The 26,065-nt window shown below is 36.7% G+C and overlaps 1 protein-coding gene across 1 annotated transcript in view; it reads right to left on the reverse strand.

Annotated features, from left to right (window-relative positions):
• Positions 1–26,065, reverse strand: part of POU6F2 (POU class 6 homeobox 2) — a 312,241-nt gene that overhangs the window by 46,253 nt on the left and 239,923 nt on the right. The window contains exon 6 of the mRNA XM_065752741.1: positions 5,157–5,303. Within this exon, the coding sequence (XP_065608813.1) occupies positions 5,157–5,303 (147 nt within the window). The remainder of the gene's footprint in view (positions 1–5,156; positions 5,304–26,065) is intronic.

Below are 26,065 nucleotides of genomic sequence, written 5' to 3' on the forward strand. Positions count from 1 at the left end.
GTAAGGTGTATACCTCTACAAAAAAAGAGAGTATACTATTGTCACAGAATATGTACTTCAAAGTGATTTAAAATAACCAGTGTAAATCCTAGTAAAGCTATGCATTTCAGTATCAGAATGTATTAATTTGATTTAACTGAAACCTACTCATAATCAGCTGAAATTAAGCTGAAACAAACAAACAAAAAAAAATTAGGACTCCACTATTTTTTCTAATCAATTTAACTAAAATGCATTAAAGTTCTCAGATTTTAAAAGTGTATTTTTCACTGGAGGTAAGAGAGTCCCAACTCAGCACTATTAGAATAGAAAGAATAAAACTACAATCACCATTTACCACACCATTTTGAAATTAGCTAATTCCCCAAAAGAAAGCAATGGTCTCATCCGTGGGAATTAATTGGTCCTAGCACCACGGCCATACAATTCCAGACTGTAGCATCAGCCACTTTAACTAAGACAAGACAGCTTCTATGCTTAGGATTATAAATTCAGTTTGCAAATAATTCTTACCATATTGAGAAAAAAAAAAAGCAACAAAAATTGCCCCCAGAAAACTGTGAAAATTATAATGTCTACATGTACATACATAACAGTTGGCAGGGCAGAATTTCCCTTCTGAATGAGAGATATTTTGGTGCTTTCCAAGCCAGTCCACAATAAGGACAATGGTGTTTTCTAAAATCCTATTCCTTGTTTTTATTGCACATGACATATTACATTGTACTGTGGAGTACGTGGTGATGAGAAATTCCCTGGTTATTTAATTGTGATCCTTCAAAGGATTTGAAAGGGAGCACTTTATTTCCATTTCTTTAATTTACTAGTTCTTTAGCTGATGATTTTATTAACCCTTGTGTTTGAGAACTGATGCTTAACAAAAAAGAAGAAGAAAAAGCCTTTGGCAGTATTGTGAGGGCCTAGAACTGAATAATGCACTTTAATAATGAGGGATAGAGCTATGGCTTTTGCTGATGGCTGTGACCGGCTCTGTGACCTGATTATGTCGCAGAGTGTCAGCAGCTGAGACACTACAAAAGGGAGCGCATCCCATCAAATCTATCTCCATTGTAATCATTCGCTCTGCTGAGAGGCTTGTTAGGAGCAGGGAATCCATCAGGCCTCATTAGCACCATTTACCATCAAGAAGCTCAAAGAGCAAACGTGTACCTTCTCATCAGAATAATGAGAACCAAAGTACTCCTATTATCTAATTGGATCAACAGTGCCTCTCACTCCATTTAGTTTTCTAAGCTACTTGTGGACTACAACTCTCAAAAATTTGTTATTTTTGTTAATTGCTGGGGTAGAACTCTCCAAGGTTTTTCATATACAGAAGGTTTTGTATCTAAAGAGCAAGCCATGGACACAATGAAGGCTGAGTTCCTTCAAGGGCATGCTTGGATTCTATGGATGCTATCTCTATTAAATTTCCTGTTCAATTGAAATATGTACTGTACAATTACACCATACTTACACTCTTTTCTTAGTAACCTATCAGGAAATACAGTGTATTGCTCTCTTTAACCACAAAACATTTCATAACATCAACAGCTCTTGTCAACTACTTTTTTACTCTATAAGGTAAAAATGGTATTTTGTAACTGTTGAATTAGGATTATTTTTTTCCCCCCCAATTAAGCATCTCACATCTTTCTAAAAATGAAGCTGATCTTATTCAGCAGCGTTGGTTAAAATTACTTGATTTTGCTGATGTCAGAAGACTTACATGAATGCAATTGATAGACAGTGTAGTTCTACATTTTAGTCAAGTCAACTTGCTTGCAGGTAGCATTTATAGAATCCAGAAGCATAAGCCATGCTTCCAAACGTTTATTAATCCATCTCTTTACGAATGAGCTAAAAGAACAGCTAAAATAACCATATCATGTAAATAATAGACACAGAAAACATGCACAAGCCTCTTAATATTTCCATTGATTTGCAGATAAAAATAGAGGAGTTTCTGGTTCTTAGAATTCAAGTGCAGAAATGGAACTACTATAGCCCTACTATAAGGGCAGGCTGAAGCTCAAGGGTGGGCAGCTTCACTTTGAAATCAGAGTGTATCAACTGACAAGGTAGTTTCTAGCATTTCTACTACCCTTGCCTTTATACTTAATATATAAAAGTCCAGTCCTGCAAACACTTCTTGGAAAGTGCTGAGGGCAAACAGAATATAAGCAGCGTTACATGGGCCAATAACTCTTCATAATATGCCTCTGAAAATGAAAATTTGATTTAGAGTCTTCTATCTGTACTATATCAAATTAATCAGGTGATCTAGACATACTATTCCAATGGATTAGATCTCCTTTTAACAGTGGTATTGGGGAGCTTTGGTATTACAGTTCATATTGCCATCCAAAGGAAAAACAAATCATACAATCACTGTGCAAACAAAAATGAAAATATTAACAAATGTGCAGCATAAATATTTGTTAAATATATATAATTTTTAAACTGCGATTGTAAGAACTCTTAGGCTATTGGGAATTATGGCCATGGCATATGTCATTTAAAAGATCATTTCCCTACATTTGCCACAGGATCTTTGATTGACCTACAGCTTCCTGTCTCCTGGGTTTAGTGATCACTACACATTTAGCCAGACAGATGGACATTTATAAGTACTGACTTTCTACAAAAGGAGTAGCATGTAGTTACAAGGACTGCACATACAAACAGTCTGATAAGTCACCTAGCCTTGTAGTTGCAGGAGGGAATTTTGGGTGTCATACTTGTGATTCTTTGAAGAAGGCAACGTTCAAAGGGCAGATTCTTAACATATCATGGAAATAAAGCTCCTTAATAAGGTCCAAATACATCATGAACAAATTGAGGCATCCCAGATTACCATACACTTATGTTCTCAATTTTGAAGAAACAAAATATTAGTTTCTATATTTTTATTTAATTTGCAAGGAATGTAATTTAATTTATGGAATGTAGATTAAGTATATTGAATAGTCTTGTTTTGCAGATGCATAATTTCAGAAGTATGCTGTAAGCAATATGGTTTAATGCTGAATATTACATAAATAGGTGTTACTTTACCTAATTAGTATTTATTTATATTATGGTGAGGTCAGTAGTACTGATTTTAAATCTAGAAGTGTTTGTAAAAATAAGTAATAAAAAGACAACCCTTATTTAAAAGAACTAGTCAGTCAGATTGTGTAGTTTCATCCATAAATAATGGAAGATTCTTCCTTTCTCTGCAACCTGTGGAATCATTGGACTTCATACTATACGTTGAATAAACAAGACTCAGTCTGATGGAGTCTGTAGTTTCATTCAGTGATATAGTCACAGTAGGAACTTTTTTTTAAACATGCAATGGATGTCTATACTTTACATACATTTTCTAGGGAGAATATGTAAAGGAAAAGCTACTGAATAACTAGTTTGGGTTTATATCTTCAGTTCTTATAACGATCACTTTCAGTGCCAAGTGCCTCTTGTGAGTGGTGATTGTAAACCATTTCTGGAGCACAGATAGAAACAAGCAGGTTTGTAGGTTGGAGCTGATCTGAGTATGAGTTATAGGTATTATAACCAACTTCTCTTCCAAACCAATACCCCATCCCTCCAGAAATCTTAATAGGCTTTTGAGAGCCTCCATTTAAAGCTGGCTGCATAAAATGATCCTTTGATGAAAAGGGATTGAAACAAGGGTTAAAGTAGACATTGAAAGGTTATTGTAGAGGGCACATTGTTCATACAATCCTACTTTAATATGTGTGGTGTGCACCTGCGATAAGATGATTCATTAGATAAGGCCTCACTTTGACAAGCTCCATCGTTCAACCCTCGGGGTAGTGATGGAACAATTCTGCACCCACCCAGTAAATATAACAAGGTCAGCATTTTTTTTTTCCTGGGACTTGGATGGGGATAGTGAAGCTCAGGATGCATCTTTGTTTATGTGTTATGCTAAAAAATGGGGCACATTCTATAAAGTGCTGTCTTTGATTTTTAAGTGATCAAAATTTAGAAATACACCCTTTTCCAGCTAAATAACATGACAATAGAAAATTATTATAGGAAATAAATAGGAATTTTTTTTTCCTACAGTAAACAGTGAGAATAGACACTAAACTTTCACATACCACACAAGCTGCATCAATGCAATAAATGTTTACCAGGGCCTAACACCCACATAAGCACTCTTAATATCACTAGACACCTAATTCATCAGGCTTAGAATAATGACATAGACATTACTCAGATATCTTCTCCAGTCACAAGCTATACTGACAGATTTGCTACAGCGATTTTATGCAAAAAGGTAGTTGTGTTAATTTCATTTCTAGTAACTGATTGTAGAAGATTGACAGTGGCCACAATATGAAAACTGATTAAGCATGTTGCATCAATAGAATTATTTACATATATGAATGCAGATGCATATATTTCTGCATCATAGTAAGGCCAAAAGTGAAATACTTCGTAACAAATAAGAATGTTTCAAATGCAAGTAATATACATTTTATATTTTAGACACCCTATAAACTTTGCTCAAATTTATGTTCAGAAAAATTTTTAAAGAAAAGTTTCTTCTGAATTTGCATTACTGAGTAGTAGATTCATTGCAAATTGCTTAATTTAGTTAATCAGCAAATAAGAAACTCAACCAGTTAAATCCATCATGGGTGTATCATTAAAATGCATTTTGTGTTCATTTAGTGAAAGTATTTAATATCTTTGGAGAAATGGTTCTCAGTGAAGTAATACCAAAATGCTACAGTTTACAAAAAGTCTTGTCTTAATAGCACAATATCATATTAATATTGTTGTCTGTTTCTATACCTACAAGTGGAAGAAGATGTCTGGTACATTTATTGAGAATATTGAGGGTTACTGGGCTTTCAAATACTGTACTGTTGCACTATTGTGATGTTTTCAAAAGGTTGGATTTGAAACAAAACAAAATAAAACAATCTCTAATCCTTTTCTAGCTTGAAAAGGGTTTCTATCAGCACCTAACTTATTTCCACTTCTCAGACTTCCCATTTCTTTCCTTGTCTGGCAAATCAATATTTATTTACCTTCAATATGTGCACGTTTAAATTGCTGTCATACAAACGGAACTCATTTTGGTCCCAAGATCAGTCTGCCACCAGAATTCACTGCTTCCTCCATCTTCTACTCACCTGTCCTTGTGCATTAGTGACGAGTTGACCTGTGACCCCCTGAAGACTGGAGAGGGCATTGCCAAAGGCCTGGGAGCTTGCTATCGAGCCCATGGCTGCTGCTGCTGCAGCCGCTGCTGCTTGACTTGCTAGTGGATTGTTAACCAGCTGGAAAAAGAAAGAAAAGATCATGGAGAAATCCTTGACAAACAGAAACGCAGAGTACTAACTGAACAAAATAAAGGCGATTGTGCTTACATATAGAAAAATAATCTGTCTACTCGAGGAGTTTGAGTAGTTTTGAGGGGTTCTTATTTATCAGGGCTTTGTCTCTTTGACAATGAGTGGTTTCAAAACAACCTGGAGGAAGTTACATGTTAAAATTGAATAATAAATCTCTTAAAAAAAAAAGCAAACATTTTTTTCTCTTTCTTTGAGTTCTGCCTGTTGTAATTCTTTAGGTTCTACATTCTAATGTCACAGATATATCAGCTTAATCCTTCTGTTAAAAGCAATCAATGAAAAATTAGCATTTTATTTGAATGGGAGTGGGATATTTGCTTGGGGATATTTAGAAGAAAGACTAACTGAAATCTCCAATATGTAGAAAACCTGAAGCTCCTTTTAATTTATATAATTAATCTCTACATCTAGGTAAATCATAGCACGAGTCTCAAATCTGTGATTAAGTTCAATAGAAATAAACTACAAATTCAAGAATATCTATTTTGGATTGCAAAATCTGTTGAAAAGATACTAAGAAAATTGCTGTTTGTCAATTGCAAATGATTAAGACTGACTAAGTTTTTAGGAAGTGAGTCGTAATGCCCAGTTCAGTCTGGTTTACCTGGGTGCTTCATATAAAGCACAGAGCACACTCATGGCTTCATTCTTCGGAGGTGATGGGAATCCCATGGAGGAACACTTCTATCACCATTTAAGTTTATCAAACATGCGAAAGGTGTGTTTCCCTGTCAGAATGAAATGTCCTTTGGGAGATGCCTTGTTCACTGGATCATTTTGAATTTTATATTTTCTTATCCTCTCCTAAAAATGAACATATTTTCCAAAAAATAAAAATAATAAAAAAAATGCTGGGAACTTTTCCTTTATCTGATGTGAAAATGCAGAAGCTAACTCAGAAAAAAAACCTGACATCTGAGCTCAAATTAAAAGAAGTTCCAAGACTTTACATGAAAAGAAAATTTACAATCCTATAGAAATGAAAAGTCACAGACCCAGTTAGAGATGGGCTCTACAGACAGGCTCTGCTTCAAAATAGGTTATAAAAATTTAACCAGTGATTAGAAGATGTTTTAAACATGCTACAGATATGAGTAGTGTGTATGTTATTGATGTTTAGAAGCTCATCAGTAGAAGATGTCAGATATGGTTATAATCTATGCTTATAAGAAACCTACTTGTCTGTTGAATGTTACGAAATCTACAACAATTGATTGGTCATACATTAAAACATCTATTAATCATTCATTAGCCCTTCATGAAGTATTTATAAATGGAACCTTGATATAAAGTGTTGCCTAAAGGGGTGCCTTGGGCACATCCAATCCCTCTAGAAATTGTAAAGTAAATAACTAAATAAAGATTAGTAGCAGTGCTAGACAGAAAAGATGACATTGTTGGAGAAAGTGTTTTGATTTGGAAGGAATTGTTATATGTATCTCCAAAACCAGCCCGCTGTACCCCATGGCAAGAAAACCAAGCAGGAATAAAGTACAAAGGGGGAAACTGCAAAAACTACTTGATTAGGAGTCTTGAGGAGCTAAGGAAAAAAGCAAAGACAAGCACAACCATTGAGGAAAAGTTCAGTCTCTGAATATAGAGTGCAGACAATTCCATTGCCTGTACAAGGTATAAGCCCAGATGCAGGTGAGCACAGCCCCTAAAAGATAGCAGAATAGATACATCTGTTTATTTCTTGTTCAAAACCAACATTTATTTATTCTACAAATTAGAAGCTGGTAAATTCTGTCCTCTATATCACCTTGTGACCAGCAGTGGGACTTGGAGTGACCACCTTCTAGCTGTAAATATTTGGAGAAGACAGGGGCAGCTACCAGACTGTACAACATTCAGAAAAGGCCTTCCACTGTCTCAGTTGACACTCTCAAATCTCTGTTTCTATGATACTAAAGCATTTGTAAATACAAATAATCTTTGCATGGTTATCTGACATCAGCTAATAAAATACATCAGTTGCCATAGTTTCCCTCTTCAGTTGCATGTAGGAAATCATTTGGGGAGCATAAGTAAACTTGTGAATCTGGAAACTACAAAGGGTTAAAACCTTTTAAAAATCAGACTATCACCTCCCAGAATCTCCTTTTCACTTTTTTTTTTTCCACTTTTCAAAAACTGTACATTTTCAAATACAACAATAAAATTTAATTACAGCAAACCCTGGAGACACTCAGGATTGCTTTTAGTTGCATCATAGAGATAAGCAACTTATTAAAAATGATGGCAGAAGCTATGATATGCATAGATTCCCTGGGTAGTATTATGTTCCAGGAAAAATCACAGTGAATGGGCCAACTCACAGGATAAGAGTCTTCCAAATGCATACAAAAACATCCCTATCTATTTGTAAGTTTGATTAAAAAGAAGATACATTTTTCTTTGAGTGTTTTGGAAGATGTTGACTGCAAGTTACATTCCATTAAGTTGATCCCTCATCTATCAAGTGCTAATTGGGCGTGGAGACATCCATCTCATTTCATTACATATGGACATCAAGGTAACTTCTGACATATTTTATCTTGCTTTTAGTTTAAATATAGAATCTCTGACTTGAGAGATTTGTTCGATTTCTCAGTACAGGTTGGATCCCTGAGAACTCCTACTAGAAATATTAGAAATATAAAGATGAAAGATCCCACAAGAGGATCTATTTTGTTTCTGTATTTAAATAATGATTTCGTTTGGAATGCTGTGATCTTTGGAGCTGTCAATTCTAGTGCAAAGGCTTCTGCTCCCACACAAAATAACAACCTTAACAGTGACTTTAGAGCAATAGGCCAGTTTTCTCAAGGATGCCTCAGATAATGACATGATTATTTGGAGAAGTAAACTTTATGAGGAAGAACCTTATAATAACTGAGTAGCATCAGTAGATTTTTCTGACTTTCCAAAGCAGAACTTTGACAGGAAAATTGTCTTGCTCTAACAGTGTAGAGTAGGAGCCATTCTACTGCAGGAAACAGAACTCACACGAATAAAACTACCCTGTGTAGTGATGGGGAAGTGAAAGAGGCACTGCTTTAAAGATTCAAAAAGCGATCTGTGATGTGAGATTTTTTAAGCTTAAGAAATAGTCTTTAGGCACAATTTCTAGAAAAGTATGATAGAATAAGTGCAGCAAGCACCTTCTTGAGAGATATAATTACTTTTTTCTTCCAGAATAATGTTTTTTCCCTCTTTTTTTTTCAAAGCCAGATAGGCATATTGATCAAACTGAACAACTGTTCATGTATTGTTGAATTCAAGATAGAATACGATAGACAAGGCAGTAATTCTACATATCTCTTTAAAATACTTATTCTACAGAATTTTCATTCCATAGGTTTGTCAATAAAAAAAAAAACAAAAAAAACAGTTTTACTCATTACCATATCAGTCATTCAGCAAATGTATATAGAAAAATTTCACTGATTAAATGAATAGCCGAAACATTTCAGGATACCAGAGCATTACATGAAAAAATGGGACTGTAACCTGAAAGATAAGGTCACTTTATGTAGTGTTAGTATAAGAATAAAGTTATATCTTGTAGATTTTCTAAAGAATATCTTGTAGGTTTTTTAAAGAATATCTTGGAGGGCCTAACAGTGAAGGTACTCTATCTGAATGCAGTAACAGTGGAGAGAGGGACATAGTCTGGAGTAACACCAAATATAGCTTCATTTTACTAGAAGTATCTGTGTTTTCCAGGAAGGATTCTCTCATATTTTTGGATACCTATTAGTAATGAAATTAGTATAGAAAAGCAATTATGTTTGATGAAACAGATCATCAGTTTCTTATATTTTCAGGAAATCCTTTCACTAGAAAGCTTCACATAAGATCAGCTGCATTTGTTCAAAACAGTGTTCTTCAAGGGACAGCAAACTCATATGATTTAAATAACATTGGAAGTTGGGAAAAATTTACCAATGGCTTTCAATCAGAAACACATGACGATTTTCTTTTCTATCCAGACTATGTGAAAAATGGACACAGAAATGAAATCTTTATTAGCATTGCATTTCCTTTTATAGGAATCCTTTACTAATAATTTATGTAAATTTCATGTTTAGATTATGAGAATGGAGCAGTTGTCCACCCTGCAGTCCTGGGAGGATCCCACATTGGAGCAAACGGGTATTTCTTGATGGCAGATGCAGCCTGTGGAGCATGTCAGACCAGGGAAAAGTGTACAGAGTAAGGAGCCCCTTGACCCTTGCAGCACTGGCTGGTGGAGGCAGGAATGAAGAAGCAGAGATGAGGCTGGCATGGTAGGGAGGAAAGTTGTTGCTTTAGTGCTTGTCTTTTTATTTCTCACAATCCAAGTACACTTTCATTCATATTAAATTAATTTTCCACAAGTTGATAAGAGGGCTGGAGCACTTCCCTTAAAAGGACAGGCTGAGGAGTACTTCAGCCTAGAGAAGAGAAAACTACAAGGAGACCTTATAGCAGCCATCCAGTACCTGAAGGGGGCCTACAGGAAAGCTGGGGACGGACTTTATATAAGGGAATGTAGCAACAGAATGAGGGGGAATGGTTTTAAAATGGAAGATGGTAGATTTAGACTAGATATCAGGAAGAAAATCTTTACAGACATGGTGGTGACACACTGGAACAGGTTACCTATAGAGGCTGAGGATGACCACTCCCTGGAAGCACTCAAGGCAGGCTGGATGGTGCTCTGAGCAGCCTGGTCTAGTGGGAGATGTCCTTGCCTATAGCAGGGGATTGGAACTAGGTGATCTTAAAGGTCCTTTCCAAACCAAACCATTCTATGATTCTAAGTTGAGTCTGCTTTGTCCATTACAGTAATTGGTGAGCAGCTTCCCAGTCTTTATCCTGACCCATGGGCCTACTCAAGTTATTTTTCCCCCACATCCAACTGATGTATGAGCAGCTGGGTGGGTGACTGGCTGTTAGCCAGAGCTAACCCAGCATGGCATCCCCTGCCAGTAACTGCAGACTCTATCTAATAACAGCAGCATGAAAATATCTTCAACACCTCGCAGGCATAGCAGCAGAGCATTCCAACCAAGATGTCCATATACTCTGTTTCTAAACATAAATGAGTTGATGAGAAAGTACAGTTTCCCTGGATGTCCCTAGTTGCTCAGCTGGTAAATTCATTGTATAGTATTGATGGTTATATTCCTAATTGTTTTAAATATGAGTGTATACCTTCTAACAACTGATAGCTCCCTGGACCTGAAGGAATTTTTAAAAAAGACACAGGAAAGAGTCCTGGGAAAAAACCTAGATTTCAAGAAGTGAATGGGAAATAACTATTAATAATCAATAACAAAACCACTTAGACATTATATAAAGTTTTGAAGATAAATTTTCAACTAGGGGTGCCTGTACTCTGTCAATTTATGCTTAGAGTCTTAAGCAAAAATAAATCATATGTTCAAGAAACTTGCGAGCATGCAAATTCCAAGAAATGCAAGCAAGAATCAATAAGTAACATAAAACAAAAGAAGCTATTTTATATAGAAGTGTACTGTGGTACTGCAGTCCAAAGCTCTGAGAGTACTGTATGTTTCAGATTACAGACTTATTTTCATTTTTTGATACCACCCCACCTCCCAGCATTCTGTTTTGTTTATGTAATAGGATAATTACAACATTTAACTTTTATAAATGAACAACAGGGCAAAACGCCCAATAAAATGGCTGTCATAGAGCCTAATCATGCATAACTCATTGGAAATAGGCCCCAGCAGGCAAATGTTTGAAGCAAATTCCAAATTATGAAAAAAATGTATCTGTCAACAACTGTTATTTCTACAGAGCTAGGATATGAACAGCCTATATACTATGCAATGTAGTTACAGTAACCAGACCCATCCAATAACACACAGGTCTATATTTGCAAGTGCTTGCAGATAGAGTTCTAAATAGGTTGCTTAGACAGACATTTTAGTATATGCACATATATCAGATATTCATGTGCAGTGTAGAGACAGGAATACTGGAATATCTGAAAGCACTGACTGTCAGGGACACTTAAAATATCTGGTTCTCACAGACACTTAATGTGCTCATTATATACATTTATTGTGGCTGAGCTACTTGCTGTCTAAATCTATGCTGAATTTTCTATCAGGAATAAGTACTGATAGCGGCATCACTGATGCGACATGACTTGATTCAATGCAAAGTGACGCGACCTGAGGTGATGGGAAGCACGCAGCACTCATGTACACCCTGATATGACATGGAGAGAGGACAATGTACAAAATTTCTCACAGTATCTTGTAAACAAGGTACTGCTAGTCAAAGCAGAATAGAGCCATGGCAAAGCAAATTAAGAGCAGAATTTCAGGACCAAACTGCTGGCAACGTGAATAATGAAGAAGATATTAGGACAGAGGCAAAGAGTGAGTGGAAACCAACATTGCCAGTTTTATTTCTGCTCCATTAGTGATGGAGAGAAAGGAGAGTAAAGGAAATGAGAGGAAAAGGTTCCTGTTAGGGTCTAGCCACATGAGATAAGGTACATGGAAGGTGCCAGCATGTCTGTTTCAACAAAAAGGAAAGGAAAAAAATAACAGTGAATATACAGACAGGCAACAAATATATTAGAAATATTATAAATATGTGTAACTACATAGAGCAGCTAATTAACTCCTTTAGCAATTGGTCAGTACCTGCAGACTACCCACACACTAGTTTTGCCAGTTCCTAAGACGTTGTATTTATTATGTTTACTACCAGAATGTTCCTGATCTGCATCAGCTGACACACACTGTTCCAGATTTGAATTAAACAGTCATCTTCATTGAGTATGGCTAGCTGCCTTTATGTTTGAGAGCTCTTTGAAACATCTACAATTGTGTATTTTATACATCATGTAAACATGCAGTAGATACAAGGAATTCATATCATCTGACTTCATGAAATTCTACATCTGTAAATAGCATCGGTGAGACAGAAGAGTATTGAAAAAAAATCTGTGTTCTTCAATTTTCCAAGATGTTCTTGTGCGTGACAAGCATGGAAGGAAAGAGCGTCTCCTAAACTTTCTGAAAGGGGTTGCCAATCAGCTCATTTCATGTTAATTAGTTCCTCCATTCCTGTGTTGGTCTATTTTAGTATGATTTATCTGGATTCTGTAAGATGCTTTCCCCACAACAGAAATGGTTACTTCAGGGCTCCCCTGCTGCTAAAAAATGAACCCTTATCAAAAGGAAATTGCCTTTTCTCCTCTTAGATAAGAGCCCAGCACTTGGGCCTTCATGATCTAGCTTCTGTAGAAAGCATGTCAATCATGAGACACCTTAAATTAATCTCTTTAATTTAAAATATTTATTTGCCTTTAATTTAAATGTGTGAATGGCACAAGTGCACATAAATGTGATCACTTGCATATATAAAGGATAATTAACCTACAAATATAAAAAATACCATGTGAGGTCACACCATGAAAGTACGAGAATTCACATTAGGCATTTGAGAAAATCTTTTTGAAAGACTAGTTTTACAGTACAGTATGCAATCATATCATGCATGACCTGAATGTTTTATTTGAATATTCATTTTAAAATCCAGACTATTAGGTAAAGATTTTCTCTTCTGTCCACTAAAGAATTAAGACTTAGGAGCACATTTTTGACAGAGTACACCTAACAGATTTTTTAAAAGCTATATGCCAGCTGATCTCATTTTTGAAGCTGGAAATATGTCTGGATTTTTTCATTTATTTACAATGCAATAGCATCACTGAAAAGATCTGCTACTATGTAAGCCAAGTGCTTGCACTGAAGTCTCATTGACTTGAATATGGACACAGTCAGATCTCCAAGTGGAACTATGTGGCATATTTTTCTTTTTGCTGCTTTCAGCCTCCAGCTTGGCCTTAAGAGGCACATCGATTTGATTCAAAATAGTGTAGATGACTTCTGAGTACAGAGGAAAGATGAATGGCAAAGATAGAGGTCAGTTCAAAATCCAGATTTGATTCTGAATTCAGGTATCTAGAAAGTGGGAAAGATTTAATGCTCTGCAGTATCTTCAGTTCACCTAAAATTAAAATGACTTAAACACCATAATTAGTGCCATGTGTTTGAGAAGTCATCTATTTTCAGTGTTTGCATGGAGAGTGTTTGAGCTACCAAGTCAGCTGAGAAACAGATTTTTAATTAGATGCTTGACTTTTGCAGAAATCTCTGCATACAAAATGAGATTTGAGAAGCATGAACAAACTTGAAACAATTGCTTCATTTGGAAACACTGAAGTCAAAATCACAGCTTTAATAAAGTTCATGTAAGGAGTGAGTGATAGCAGTGAAAAACAAGCAACCTGATTGAAAGACTGTGTGAGGGGAGTGAGTATGAAAAAATGGATAATGAGAGTTCCCTAAGTAGGCCACTGTTAACATTTCTCTTCCTGCCTTTAGTACTTCATTAACAGTTTTGAGTGTCCAGTAATGGATGAGGAATGGGACTTTGTTCAACTCTTTGTTGTCTCTGTGTCATTGGGGATAATCTCTGCTGCTCCTTTCCTTAAGACAGAGCAAGGAACATTTCTGATGTTGTGGTCATTCTATGATTCTATGATCTCCTTCTCCTGCCACTATGTGGGCATACTGCATCTCAGCTGGCAGCAGCCTGCAACCACATTCACCTCTGAAAGGCTTAATTTGACTGTAACTATAAGAAGCCACCAGCTGTCAGAGGACAGAATACAGGACTTAAAAAATTATCTTCTACATACATACACACATTATTCTCTTTTTCACAGATAGTCCTTCTCTGCACAAAAAGCTACACAGACTTGGGTAACACCTGCATATTTATCATGACAAAAATTGTGCCTTCAGTATATCTCCTAAAGAATAAGAAAGGCAGAAGGGTTAATAGTGTAATGCAGTCGTATTTGAAACATTTCCACATTCCTTCCCTGGCACTTCCACCTGATTTGGTGGCAGAGAGAACCCGACTCCCCACATGAGCTATATGTCCTGCCTAAGGAGCAAAGAGGGGCTGGGCTGTGCTGGTGACAATTGGCTGATTCCAGGTTTAATTTGGGGAACGCTCTTCTGAGAGGTGCAGAGAGCTCATTTATCAGTTATTTTAAAAAAACTCATTGCCCTTACTTAAAGCTTTAATTTTTTTAAAAAAATTATTATTATTTTTTTATTTTGCAGCTATGTTTCACCTTTCTAGAACTCCAGTATTTTTTTGTTGCTTGGTTGCTTTTTTTAATTTTCTCTCTCTTTTTTTTTTTTTTCCAAAGTGGGTGGGGTTCTTTCACAGAATACAGTTTTCTCTCTGCTTTCACTTATTTCATTCCTTTTCTCTGACCTCTTATCTCCAGCCTCAGCCACTTTGTTCAAGTCACTCTGGACCTGGTCGCAATAGTACTTCCATATGGGAGTTCACACAGAGCTGCAAAAGCAGCACTAAATATACTGCATTTGTAATGCTGCCATATTAATTCCTAATCAATTTCAAAGCTGTATTTGAAACTCATATATTTCATCTCAGGAAAATCAAAATAACGTCAAGTTGCCAACAGCAAATGAAACTTGGAAATATAATTAAAAACATATAGGCTAGCAATGTATTGTTTCTAAGGTCTTTGTAATTGCTATGGTGCTAGGCACTATAAATTGATGGCAAGAGGGTATATGAAACTGAGATCCTCTTATAACAAAAGCATAGCCCCATATTGCTTGAGGTAACAGAAGAACTGCTAGTAGCTGAATGTGAGTGATGACTGCAAGTATAAATGGAGCTTTTTTTTTTTTTTTTTTTTTGCTGCAAGGATCAATTCCAAATTGGTTAAAATCTAAGCCCGAGATCCTGCAATGACTGCTTGAAGTTAGACTGTATGCTAGTCCTAATACAATCCTGAGTAATGCCAAGAGCGTATGTATGTTCTTGAGACAGTGATCTGTCTGATTCACAGAGAAAGAGGGGATGCAACATCACCTGTATTACACATGTGATTACACGAAGTCACATGTAAATATTAATTTTCTCCTATGCTGATAGTACTGCATATTAAACAAAAGCCATGTCAAGATTTAGCTCCTATCATCCTTTTTTTGTATAGAGAATGAATGTCAGAAAAAAATGCCTGTGTTATTATTCAGTATCTGCTGCTGGCTGAATGCATAACCTGGGGAAAGCCTAATTGTCATTTACAATGAATAATTTCCTCCAAATTTATTATCAATGGAAATCTACTCATAGACAAGGAATTCTGCTATATGGGCAAAAATATGTAGCATCTTTTTCAGCAGCAGCTCAGCTTTCAATCAGAATGTCTGTAGCTTTTTCATTAAATTCATTATTGCCTTATTGTACCTAGAATCTTGTTCTTCCATAAGGCACTGTCAATAGACAGACAGATGACAGATGAATTTCTTCATGTTCTAAGTATTTCCTACTTTTACCTGTAGACTAGATTCACAAAATATTTATGGGCCCTGTAGCATTTCTTGTGCTTTACAAAACAAGGGTGGTGTTGGGTTTTTTTTGTACTAAAAATAACGCAACTTCTATGTTCTTGGTCTGATGCTGAATTCTCTCTGTGTTGATATGAAGCTGGTGTAAATTTAATGAGGTCAGTAGAGTTCCAGTTGTATAAAGCAGAGATAACTACTATCAGAATCATCCCTTTTAATTCTTATAAGCTAGAAATCTGCTGACGGAGGAGAATTAAATTTAAAATAAAAAACACTTGAACATGAAATTCTGGTGTTAGTTAATTAAACTGATATTTTATTTAAATAAAATATTTGCACAAGAGATCTGATTTTTTTTCCTTCTAGTTTTTGGCATTCAGGCCATTGTAAACTACAGAGACTACTGAAGTAGTAAGTCATAACATGTATATTTCTAGAGGTGTGGATGTAATAGGTTTTTCTATTTGCAGACTCAAAAATTCCCTCCAAACACCCTACTGGCCCCTGCAAATAAAGAAAGAAATAAATAAAAGCCCAAAACAATAATGAAACTCAGCTCAGGCGGATCTGGAATGAAAATAATAATGGAAAAGAAATAAACTGTAGGTCACATAAAACATTTAGTTTAGACCAAAATGACTTGAAAGGAAATGTAAGATAGATGACCCTCACAGATGGATGTTTTATGATTGAGTGGAAATACTTAACTTCAAATAAATAATCTTAACCTGCCTTTTTCCCAATCTCCCCCATTTCTGGCACATTAGGAACACACTTGTGTTCTCAACTATTTGCCAAAATATTTATTTGGAAAGAGCAGAGTCTGAGGATCTTTTGCAGGCACTGATACAGGCAGGTGCCACTGGCAATCCTGTTGGTAGAAGAGGTAAACTGATTTTGATCAAAAGATCAAAACTTATTTTGTAGGCAATCCAGTTGGAAAATATAGCTCTACTAACATGTCTCAAAGAGGGCAGAACCTGTGGTAAGCCCAGTCTGACTGCAATTAAGATGGGACTCTCTCACTACACCTAATGTTCATATATCTTGTACATGCAACATCAGGCCAATTATTATAAGGATTTAGCATGAAAAAAAAGCGAACTGCAGGACACTTGTCTGGTTTGTCATCACAACAGGAGACAACAAATAGAAAAGAGATGGACCAAGTTTTATGAAAATATTACTTGATCACAAAAGGAGGGTGCAGTCATTCTGCACTGAATTGTTCCCCCTTTCAGCAACAGCACTCAGAAGGCAGGTCGCAGTCCTCTTAGCTTCAGTTCAGAGATAGACAAGGACTCTGACTTGCAGAAGACCTGGTGGACATCTGTCAGCTAGAGGAGGCAGACAAGTTGAACTATCTAAATCAAACCAGAAATTGTTGCTTTTGAATGATTCCAGGAGCTAGTTGTTTTGGAAGTAGATGAGAATCACATGAGAGTACTGAGAGGGAATTTTCTTTCTCACTACTGATCTGAGATATGCAAGGGGCGAGGAACAAGGGTCTGTTTGGCAAGTTCGATACCACTCAAGGGTTCCCTTGCATTTCTACAACTGAATCCCAGTGGTCTGACAAATACCTAATTTAAAGCAGTTTTACCTGGTATACACTTATAAGTCCAAAATCCTTTGATGTCAAGAAAATTACTGTGGCTATTTCAACAAGTGTTAGAGAAATCAGACCTCTGTCTCCTTCTTCCCAACTAATATTCATCCAAAAATAGTGCACCTCTTGAGAGTCATCAGTGTAACAGACGGAGTCCCTTGGAGGTCACCGTAATTGCACCAACTTACAGCATGGCAGAATTTAGCTCTCTGATACTGGCTCACAAAAAATAAATCTAAAACTTTAGGGATATTAAAAACAGTGTTAAAACAGGGTGTTTTATACAGAAATTATAAGGTTATTTCTCAGTAATTCAATCTACTGAGGGTGAAAATATCTTTTTTACTTTTTGCCCATGATGGTAATAATTCTCTCTGGCATTTGTAAAAGCAACAATAGCTTTTCATTGATTTTGCTTAAAAGGAAAGTTCAGCGTTAGAAAATAAGTATTTCATGTGAGAACATGAAAAACTTTCCAAAATGTATGTGATGGAAATAGTAATAATTATGTTTGAGGAGGAAGGAAATCTTGTGATTCGGGTCTCTGGGCAGAGGCCTAGAAATCTCACTAGGGGTTCAATTCTTCCGTATATTTTCCTGTCTTTAATTTCCTGTCTGAAAAATGAGAATAAAAAAACCTGCCTTTGTTTCATCTTGTTTATTTGTTTTCTGTTTAGATAATACACATGAAAGTCCATTAGGACTGGATTACATATGCATGTGTACTGAAGTAAGGCAAGAAGCAAATTAAAACCAATCTCCTCATTTCAGGGCCAAACTGGAAGCAGGATATTTCTTCCTCTTTGCTGCACACTACTTGCAGAGTTATGCAAATATTTGTGTACATTGGGCACTTTAGCCACTGCCATAATATACTTACAGGAAATATTAATAGTGGCCAAAATTTTTTTCTGAGGAACAGAAGTTAATAAACAAAAGTAAAATGAATGATTGTCAAAGCTATATGTAAGACACAGGTCTTTAACTAAGAAGCACAGAAACAATAAAAATTACTATAAGGGGCTATTTTTATGTAAAAACTGACATTACATAATTAATGAATGTCAGATCCAGGTAAACACAGTACATACAAAGGCTGCACCAAAAGTAATGCCTCATATTTTATTATGTTGGCTTATGACATCAGAGGGGAATGTTGGTGGTATGGCAATAGGGGCTGAACATTCCTACCAATATACTGTTTCATTATGTTGCTGTGTGATAGATGGCAGCAGAGGGGTAGTCTGACCAAATGGCGTGTGACAAGGAATGAATCAAAGGTGCATCATTGAATTCCTTCAGGCTGAAAAAAATTGTCCTCACTGACATTCACTGATACTTGCTAAATGTTTACAGGGACTAAACAGTGGATGTGAGCTTTGAGAGGCAGTGGGTGGTGTTTCAACGGCAGCAGTAGTAGCTGTGTGTTACCTCTTACTGGTGCAGATGTTTACAAGCACAACATGAAGGCTTTTGTTCATTGCTGGATAGGATGCATAGGTATTGGTGGTGAAAACATTGAAAAGTAGTGTTTAGTAGCTGGGAATTTGGTTTACCAAATAGTATTATTGTGCTCTTCTTATCTGTTGTAATTTCCATGGAAATAAATAGGAGGCATTACTTTCAGACCTACATTTTTCTGAATTTGCTGCTATTTATAGATTAACTGCCTCAGCTTGGCTGCTTTACATTATTAGAACACCCTGTATAAATGAAAGCCTTGTCTTGTCTTTGAAGTTGCTGTCTGAAAAGATATATTTTCTTTGAAGAACACTAATTCTACCATTAATGCTCTGGATACTTTTCAAAGGATAAATCAGTGACTCAACTTGCTATTGCAGTGCTAGGGAAATCCCTGATGCATTTTTTCCATTCCTTCAGTCTTTTTGTTTATTCACACTCTCATAGTAAATGTCACATGTGGTATCTTGACTTTATCAAGCCCTATTTTAAAATGAGTTACAGTAGCTCATATAATGCTTACTTGAGCTCTAGACCTTCACTTTATCTTATTATGCAGAAAAGATGACTCACTTATATAAATGATCCTCATCATATAGCTGTTAGGGGTAATAAAATCGGGGTAAAAATTGTATGTCAAGCCACAAGAGCTTGACTTGAAGAGCTACTTCAGAGACTTATGGGCCCCTTATTTATGATTGGTACTTGCTGGGAGACAAAGCTAAACTGTCACGGATGCAGGATCTCATCCACTCACTACGCAAGTGGCTGTTGTGGAAAAGGTAGCTGGTAAGGTGGGCAGCACCAGGACATCTTGTCCTCTCTCTCATCTGCCACTGCTGGGGCACAGATGGCCTTACTTCCACCTGTGCCCAGGTGGCAGTGAGCTCCTCATGTCACCATGTTATTGGCCTAATTTGTGTTCTATGCATATTTGTGATTCCTGGGTAGATACTTCTTTGCTGGGGAAAGAAGTCTGAATTGGATACTACATGTTATTCCATGGAGCAGTTTGAGTACTGGGTGCCTTTGAATGTTCAAAGTCAAGTAGCCAGAACCCAAATTGCAGGCAGTGTTCTACTCAGGAGAACTGAACAGATGATGTTAGTGGGGAATCTCCAGTTCAGATTCTCCTCATGCAGCTGAGATTTATGTTTGATTCTTTGCAAGTGTTTAGAATTGGATATGAAGTAATAAAGGCACTGGGATAAATGCGTGCAACCTGATTATACCTGGACTACTCTGTTTTGCAAAAGGGAGTATATTTGGAAAAAAAAAAATGCATTTGGGTGCCTACTCTTTGCTTACATCTGTGTAAGCAAGGGAAGGATCAAGTCCTAACACTATAAATCCAGAAGCTTAAAAGTAAAAATAAATGAAAAAATAATTAAATTACAGTATTGAAGAACAATCAAGCAGCAGTAAGAGGAAAGTAGCTCCACAAGGCCCTTACATGGAACATATTTGCCAAACTTGTATCACAAGTATCCTTGAAGCCAAATTACAAAAGACAGCAGACATAAAAGAAAATTTGAGAAAAAAGGATGTAACTAAGAAACTAAAAAGCAATCACAGTTGAATTGGATGCCTTTAGGACTGAGACCTGTAAGTCCATGACTCTGAGTGCATGTGTATATAAGAAATGTGCAGTAGAAAATATACAAAATGAAGGATTGTTCTATAATTTTTAACTATCAGATAACAGCCTAATACAGATTGTCTTCTAATATAGGTGATATGCTATATTGAAGGAAAAACAAGCACATTTTGGAATGCTGCTGTTACCAAAGTAGGACACAAGTTTTTTAAATAATGTATAAAGAGATTAATCTCACAAAGAAAAAGAAAATTACTGGTCTTTGAATTGTATTTAAAGAAGCAAAACATTACTGATCTAATAAAAAAAATAATTCTAGCATACCAGCACAAGAAAGCTAAAACAAAAGAAAAGCAATCACAAGAAAGACTATCAAAATAATTATTTGAAATCAGACACAACATACAAGACATCATAAAATTCTAGATTAGGAATAAAAGGCAGAAGACTATAGGTAAATCAAAGCACTTATGTGTTTCTGTTATCTTTCTGCTTTTCATGAAGCCTATATGCCAAACCCGCTGTGTACAAGACATAGGAGAAAAGATGATCGGCATACATAAGTCACTGCATAAGAGATGAGGCTTTAATCTATATGTGATGATCTTAGAAACAAGCAGTCTTTTTGACTAGTGTTCATTTTAGTTTTACAAAATAGTGTCACAACTATTCTGATATACTTTACAGGAGAAAGTAGCTTGCAGTAACGATCCTCTAAAGCCCGCATTCTGTCACACAGCTATAAAAATGGCCTGTGTGGGAATACGGCTAGCCCACACTGCAGTCACACTTTGACTTTTTCTGTCTTTGCAGGGAGTGCCCTTAATATCTACTTTCAGACACTGTTACGAAGCTGGACTCCTTTCATTGTCTCTATGGCTGGAAAGAGAAACAGATGCTCTGGGGTGTAATTCAGAGCTCACAAGGCAAGTTCCTTTTCTGGGCTGTCTTCCTAACATTTTTTCCATGGGCCACGGGGGGAACTAGGCACACGTTTAAATGCCTCACTTGGTTGGCATGTACAAGAGTTGTACACATTGTATTTGGACCCATCACAAAGGGAATTTTGCAGTTCCCCCCATTTTTGACTACACTGAGTCTCACTGCCTGGCTGTGGGTGCGTTTAGATTCAAGGAGAGAGAAAGGGCACACACCTGAACCTTGATTCTACAGCAAACCCTAGTTCCTATACAACATGTTTGATTCCAGTGATCATTAGGTTAAAAGTCAGTGTAAGTATGTCTGCATTTAAAGCAGAAGGAGTCAGGGCCTTACAGCTCTTCTCTTCAGGAACAGGTGACCAGTCTATGAGCACATATGCAGACTTCCTTCATTATGTTACACTCTAATCATGTGCTAATTTCCCATGGACAATGAAAGCTCAGTCTCAAATGCAGTCCATTTTATCAGGGAAAAGTTACAAGTTGGCCTTTTTTTTTCCTAACAGATGAGCAAGTAAAACTCTGACACAATAATTAAAAATCTTTACGCTATTCCTTAGGGGTTGCTCTTCTCTTAGCGTCCCTGACTGGCTGAAAATCTTTCAGCAGCTGTCACACACTTACATATTACACTGGAAGAGAACTCAGAAAATTCAGATAGCCCACATCTTTGCTTTTAAAGCTCTATTTATGCCTTAAAAGAGTAAAGAAAATATTTCATCTCCTAAAAAGAACAGCTGAATTTATACTCATTATGGTCATTACTAACAATAGGACTATTATTGGTGTATCTTCTCATGGCAAAATTTTTAAGCAGGGGTCAGTAATATCTCTGGGAGTTCATAAATTCTCAAAAGCAAAACAACAAAATTACTCCGTGTAAATCAGCCTGATGCAGATGAAATCACATTCTATTTCAGAGAGAATACAAAACAATCCTACAATCTTCTGAATGTTGCTTTAATGTATACTTCTTTCAAGAACTTTGGAAACCAGCATTCAAACAGTAATAGCCCATAGAACATTGTAAACAACTTATTTTAGATAGAAATCACATCACTTCTAAAATAGGGTTCATGTGCTGACCAGCAATCAAATAGAGTGAACCAAATGAGGAACACTGTGGAAGTTTTCCTCTCTGGTTTCAGCTTTTCTTAAGAAGATTAAGGTCTGGAAACTCAATTTGTTCTACTATTATATTATCTGTGAAGGGTGGTCCCTTGCTAGTTGGCTCACCACTGTGCCAAATGCCAGCACTTAAAAAAATGTCTATTTGATATCTATGAGTTATTGGTAAAAAAAAAATAAAATACAACAAACAACCCAAGACAGAAAACACAGACCAAGCCAAACTAAACCTAAATCCATCTGCAATTAATCAAAGTGGATTTTTTTTCCATCATTACTTTCTGAAGGAAATGATACAAATACTCTATATTATAAAAGGAACATGCTTTATTGTTATGTTGTGAAGAGTCCATTAATCAAACTGAAAGGTAAAGAAATTGCATTTTTACTTCTGTAACATTTTAATACAAAATTCTTTTATTAAGAAACATAGCTTAGGACACTGTTTCTTAGAGACTGATCCTTCTTTTCAAACTCAGAAAATCTAGGTTCTAGACTTGTTCCTGTCAGACTCCCTGAGTGACCTTGGACAAGCTTGTCAAGCTTTTACTAACTCATTTCTCCATCTGTAATGGGGAGATAATCATAATTCCTTTGTCTCACTAGTCTGCTAAGAGTGCAATGTATTTTGGAATGGAAATTTTACAGACTATGCTAGTGCTTTTTTCAGGACAGTGGACTGTGGTCTTCATGTTTCTAGATCATTTCCTCATACTCATTCCTACTCTGTATCTTCTTCATCTGTGACATTTTTGTTTTGCAGGAGTAGTTGGAGCTGTGAACAGCTCTAAGATGGCCACAGCAAACACCCACTATGATGCTTCTCGGCCTTTTGGCTAAGATCAAGTGGATGATTCTATGACTGCTGAGCACTGTGATTTGGTTCCCACACCCCAGTAAAGCACAGCATGATATGATGAAACATGAGCAAAATTACTGAGCTGACATGCCGAATGACTGAGGCTAAGTCCAACCTGGGTAAGGAAACATTTCTTTGAAAGTCTAGTTTTTAAAACTGTCTTTTCCTTGGTGTTTTTCACAGTTATTCATTAGGCATACTTATGTAAGAAGAATTGTGACCATAATTCACACTAAATAGATTTATTTAATGAATTTTTGTACTCAGTATTCTCTGTATTGGTGAAAAGGAATGACTGGTTTATTAAAAATGTTAATTTAGTGACTGAATGGAAAATCCAGTAAAAAGAAGCATCTCCTAGCCAGCTAGAAATGGAGTAAATGCTAAGAGCACCATTAGAGCTTCAGAAATCTCAGAACACTGCAAGAAGAAGCATGGGTCTGAGAGCAAGCCTGATTGTTGATGAATAGAAACAGGTAATGCTGCCACACGATTTCCACATTACTCTTTTTCTTCCCAACCTACAAATCCTACCGTCCTCCATTTCAGCTGACCAGTAGCCTGCTGTTTTCCAGAAAGGCTATCCTTCTGCTGCCCAGGCTTGGTGGCTGGACACTTCCCAAAGAAAAATCAAGCAGAAATACTGGTATGGCAGGAAGGCCCAGTATGAGCATGTACTTTGTGTCCTGGGATGGAGGAAATAGGCTGAAAAAATGACCTTCTTAATAAAAGGTAGAGGGGTAGGGTTCAGTTCCACAGGCAGATACTGCTTGAGAGGTCACAACAGAGATGCAAGCTCGCACCATACATTTATGGCACAGACTCCTGGATACCTCTATGCAGTGTGTGCTTGTTCTAATCCTCTGCCATTATTTCTGTCTGGCAGTAGGAGTGAGAGAAAAATCTTAAAATAACTGCAATGAACATCATTTGCATTTAGGAGATCACACACTAAAGGTTAGGCTGAGGTTCCCTGTAGAGATGTAGCGCAGAGAACAGTGTCCCGCCTCTCCACAGCTTTCAGAGGCATTCAGCTGCTTCCTGCAGCCCAGAGCCAGGAATGAACACTGTTTCCAATATTTATTTATCACTTTTATTTTTCCTATATTTATATACTGCTTTTATTTTCCCTAGCTGTCTCTGCAGCCTCTGAGAATTTTAGGAATGTGAATGAGTTCCTAACAGTCATGCAAAGCATGAAGACTCACTCAGCACATGGGGCTGTGGGACATGATATCCCTCATCCCATTTTTCAGCAGGGTGAGACTCAACTTCTACTTGCCAGCAGCAGACAGGACATCCACAGTATCTGTGTTCCATTTACGTATCTGGGATCCTTCATTCACATATTACACTTTCTTTCTCATTGCAGCAGCATACCCTTAAGTTTCCACAGTTTGAAGATCACCCAAAGCTGATGATGTCATTGAAACTTAGCCTAGCAGCTGTAGGCATCTTTTCAGACATCTTAGACAATTTTGTTTCTTTCCCTGTCATCATAATTAAATTAGTCCTCTGCTTTAAGACTGACTGGCCAGTTTTCACATATATATCCTGTTGTACACAGAAGTAACAATGTTCTTTGGTAATACAAATAACACTGGTGAGAGATATCAGGAAACGTTTTTATTCTTATTTGGATGTGTTCTTAAGCCAGTGATTTGTTACTGCTACCACGAAGAGAAAAAACAAACATAAAATTGCCAAGTATATAATCCAAGTCCCAAATTACCTGATGGAGAGACATTGCTGTTATTTTTAAAGCTGGAGTATATCTTGTCTTGCACACCAAATTTAATACTTTTCTACACTAGTCAAATAAGAGATGCTTGAGGGAGTGCCTCTCTCACTAAGAACCACCAATACCAGATGCTGATTTACCAGTCATGGAATCAGGGTAATGCTTTTGTGTTTCTATGATCAGATCCTGCCTGACTGCATGAGGGAATTCTTCATATATCCAGGCAGGCAAAGCTCAGAACAAGTGCAGCACTGAAAGCACCAGCTGTTAACAGGACTTTCAAGGGACGTTCAGGGAGTAGACAAGTCACAGTCAGAGTTTTAGTTGTGCTAAGACAAATATCCCCAAATTCAAAGTCACTCTGTTCAGTCTTGCTTACAGTGCATCCATACTGATATGGATCATCTTGATTTTCACTGGCATGAGGTCAGGATTCGTCTTAGGGTTAGTCTAGGTTCTGAGGCCTAGACAAAAAACTGACTAATGCTCTCAATAGAAATCAGAAGACCATATGTTAGTAATTTCTTTGCAGTGAATACTGATCAGCATTGAACATCCATCAATTAACATGCTGTCTTTTCATGAAGTCTCCATATAAGTTAGCTATAAAGTATGAACCAAACATGAGGACAATACCAATAGTGAACAAAGAAAGACACTGCTAACTATACTAAAAAAAAAGAGTAGTTTCAGATCATCAATCTATTTCTGTAACTATTTTAAGCAAAGACATTATTTTATCAAGCAGTGTTTTGCTGCTTTTCTCTATCACAACACTGTCTAACCCACTCATTCTGCCAAATTATAACTTTCCTGGGATCTGACACTTGGCCAGCACTATATGAAGACTGAGAATGAGGGTTTCTTGAAAAGGATTAGATTCAAGTGCAAGGGCAGTCTTCGTTCTTTTTTGCAGCTCCCTTCTCTGTGTTA

The sequence above is a fragment of the Cyrtonyx montezumae genome, unplaced genomic scaffold, assembly GCF_038088225.1.
Source record: "Cyrtonyx montezumae isolate F1298 unplaced genomic scaffold, pur_monq_1.0 scaffold_8, whole genome shotgun sequence".
Taxonomy (NCBI): Eukaryota; Metazoa; Chordata; class Aves; order Galliformes; family Odontophoridae; genus Cyrtonyx; species Cyrtonyx montezumae.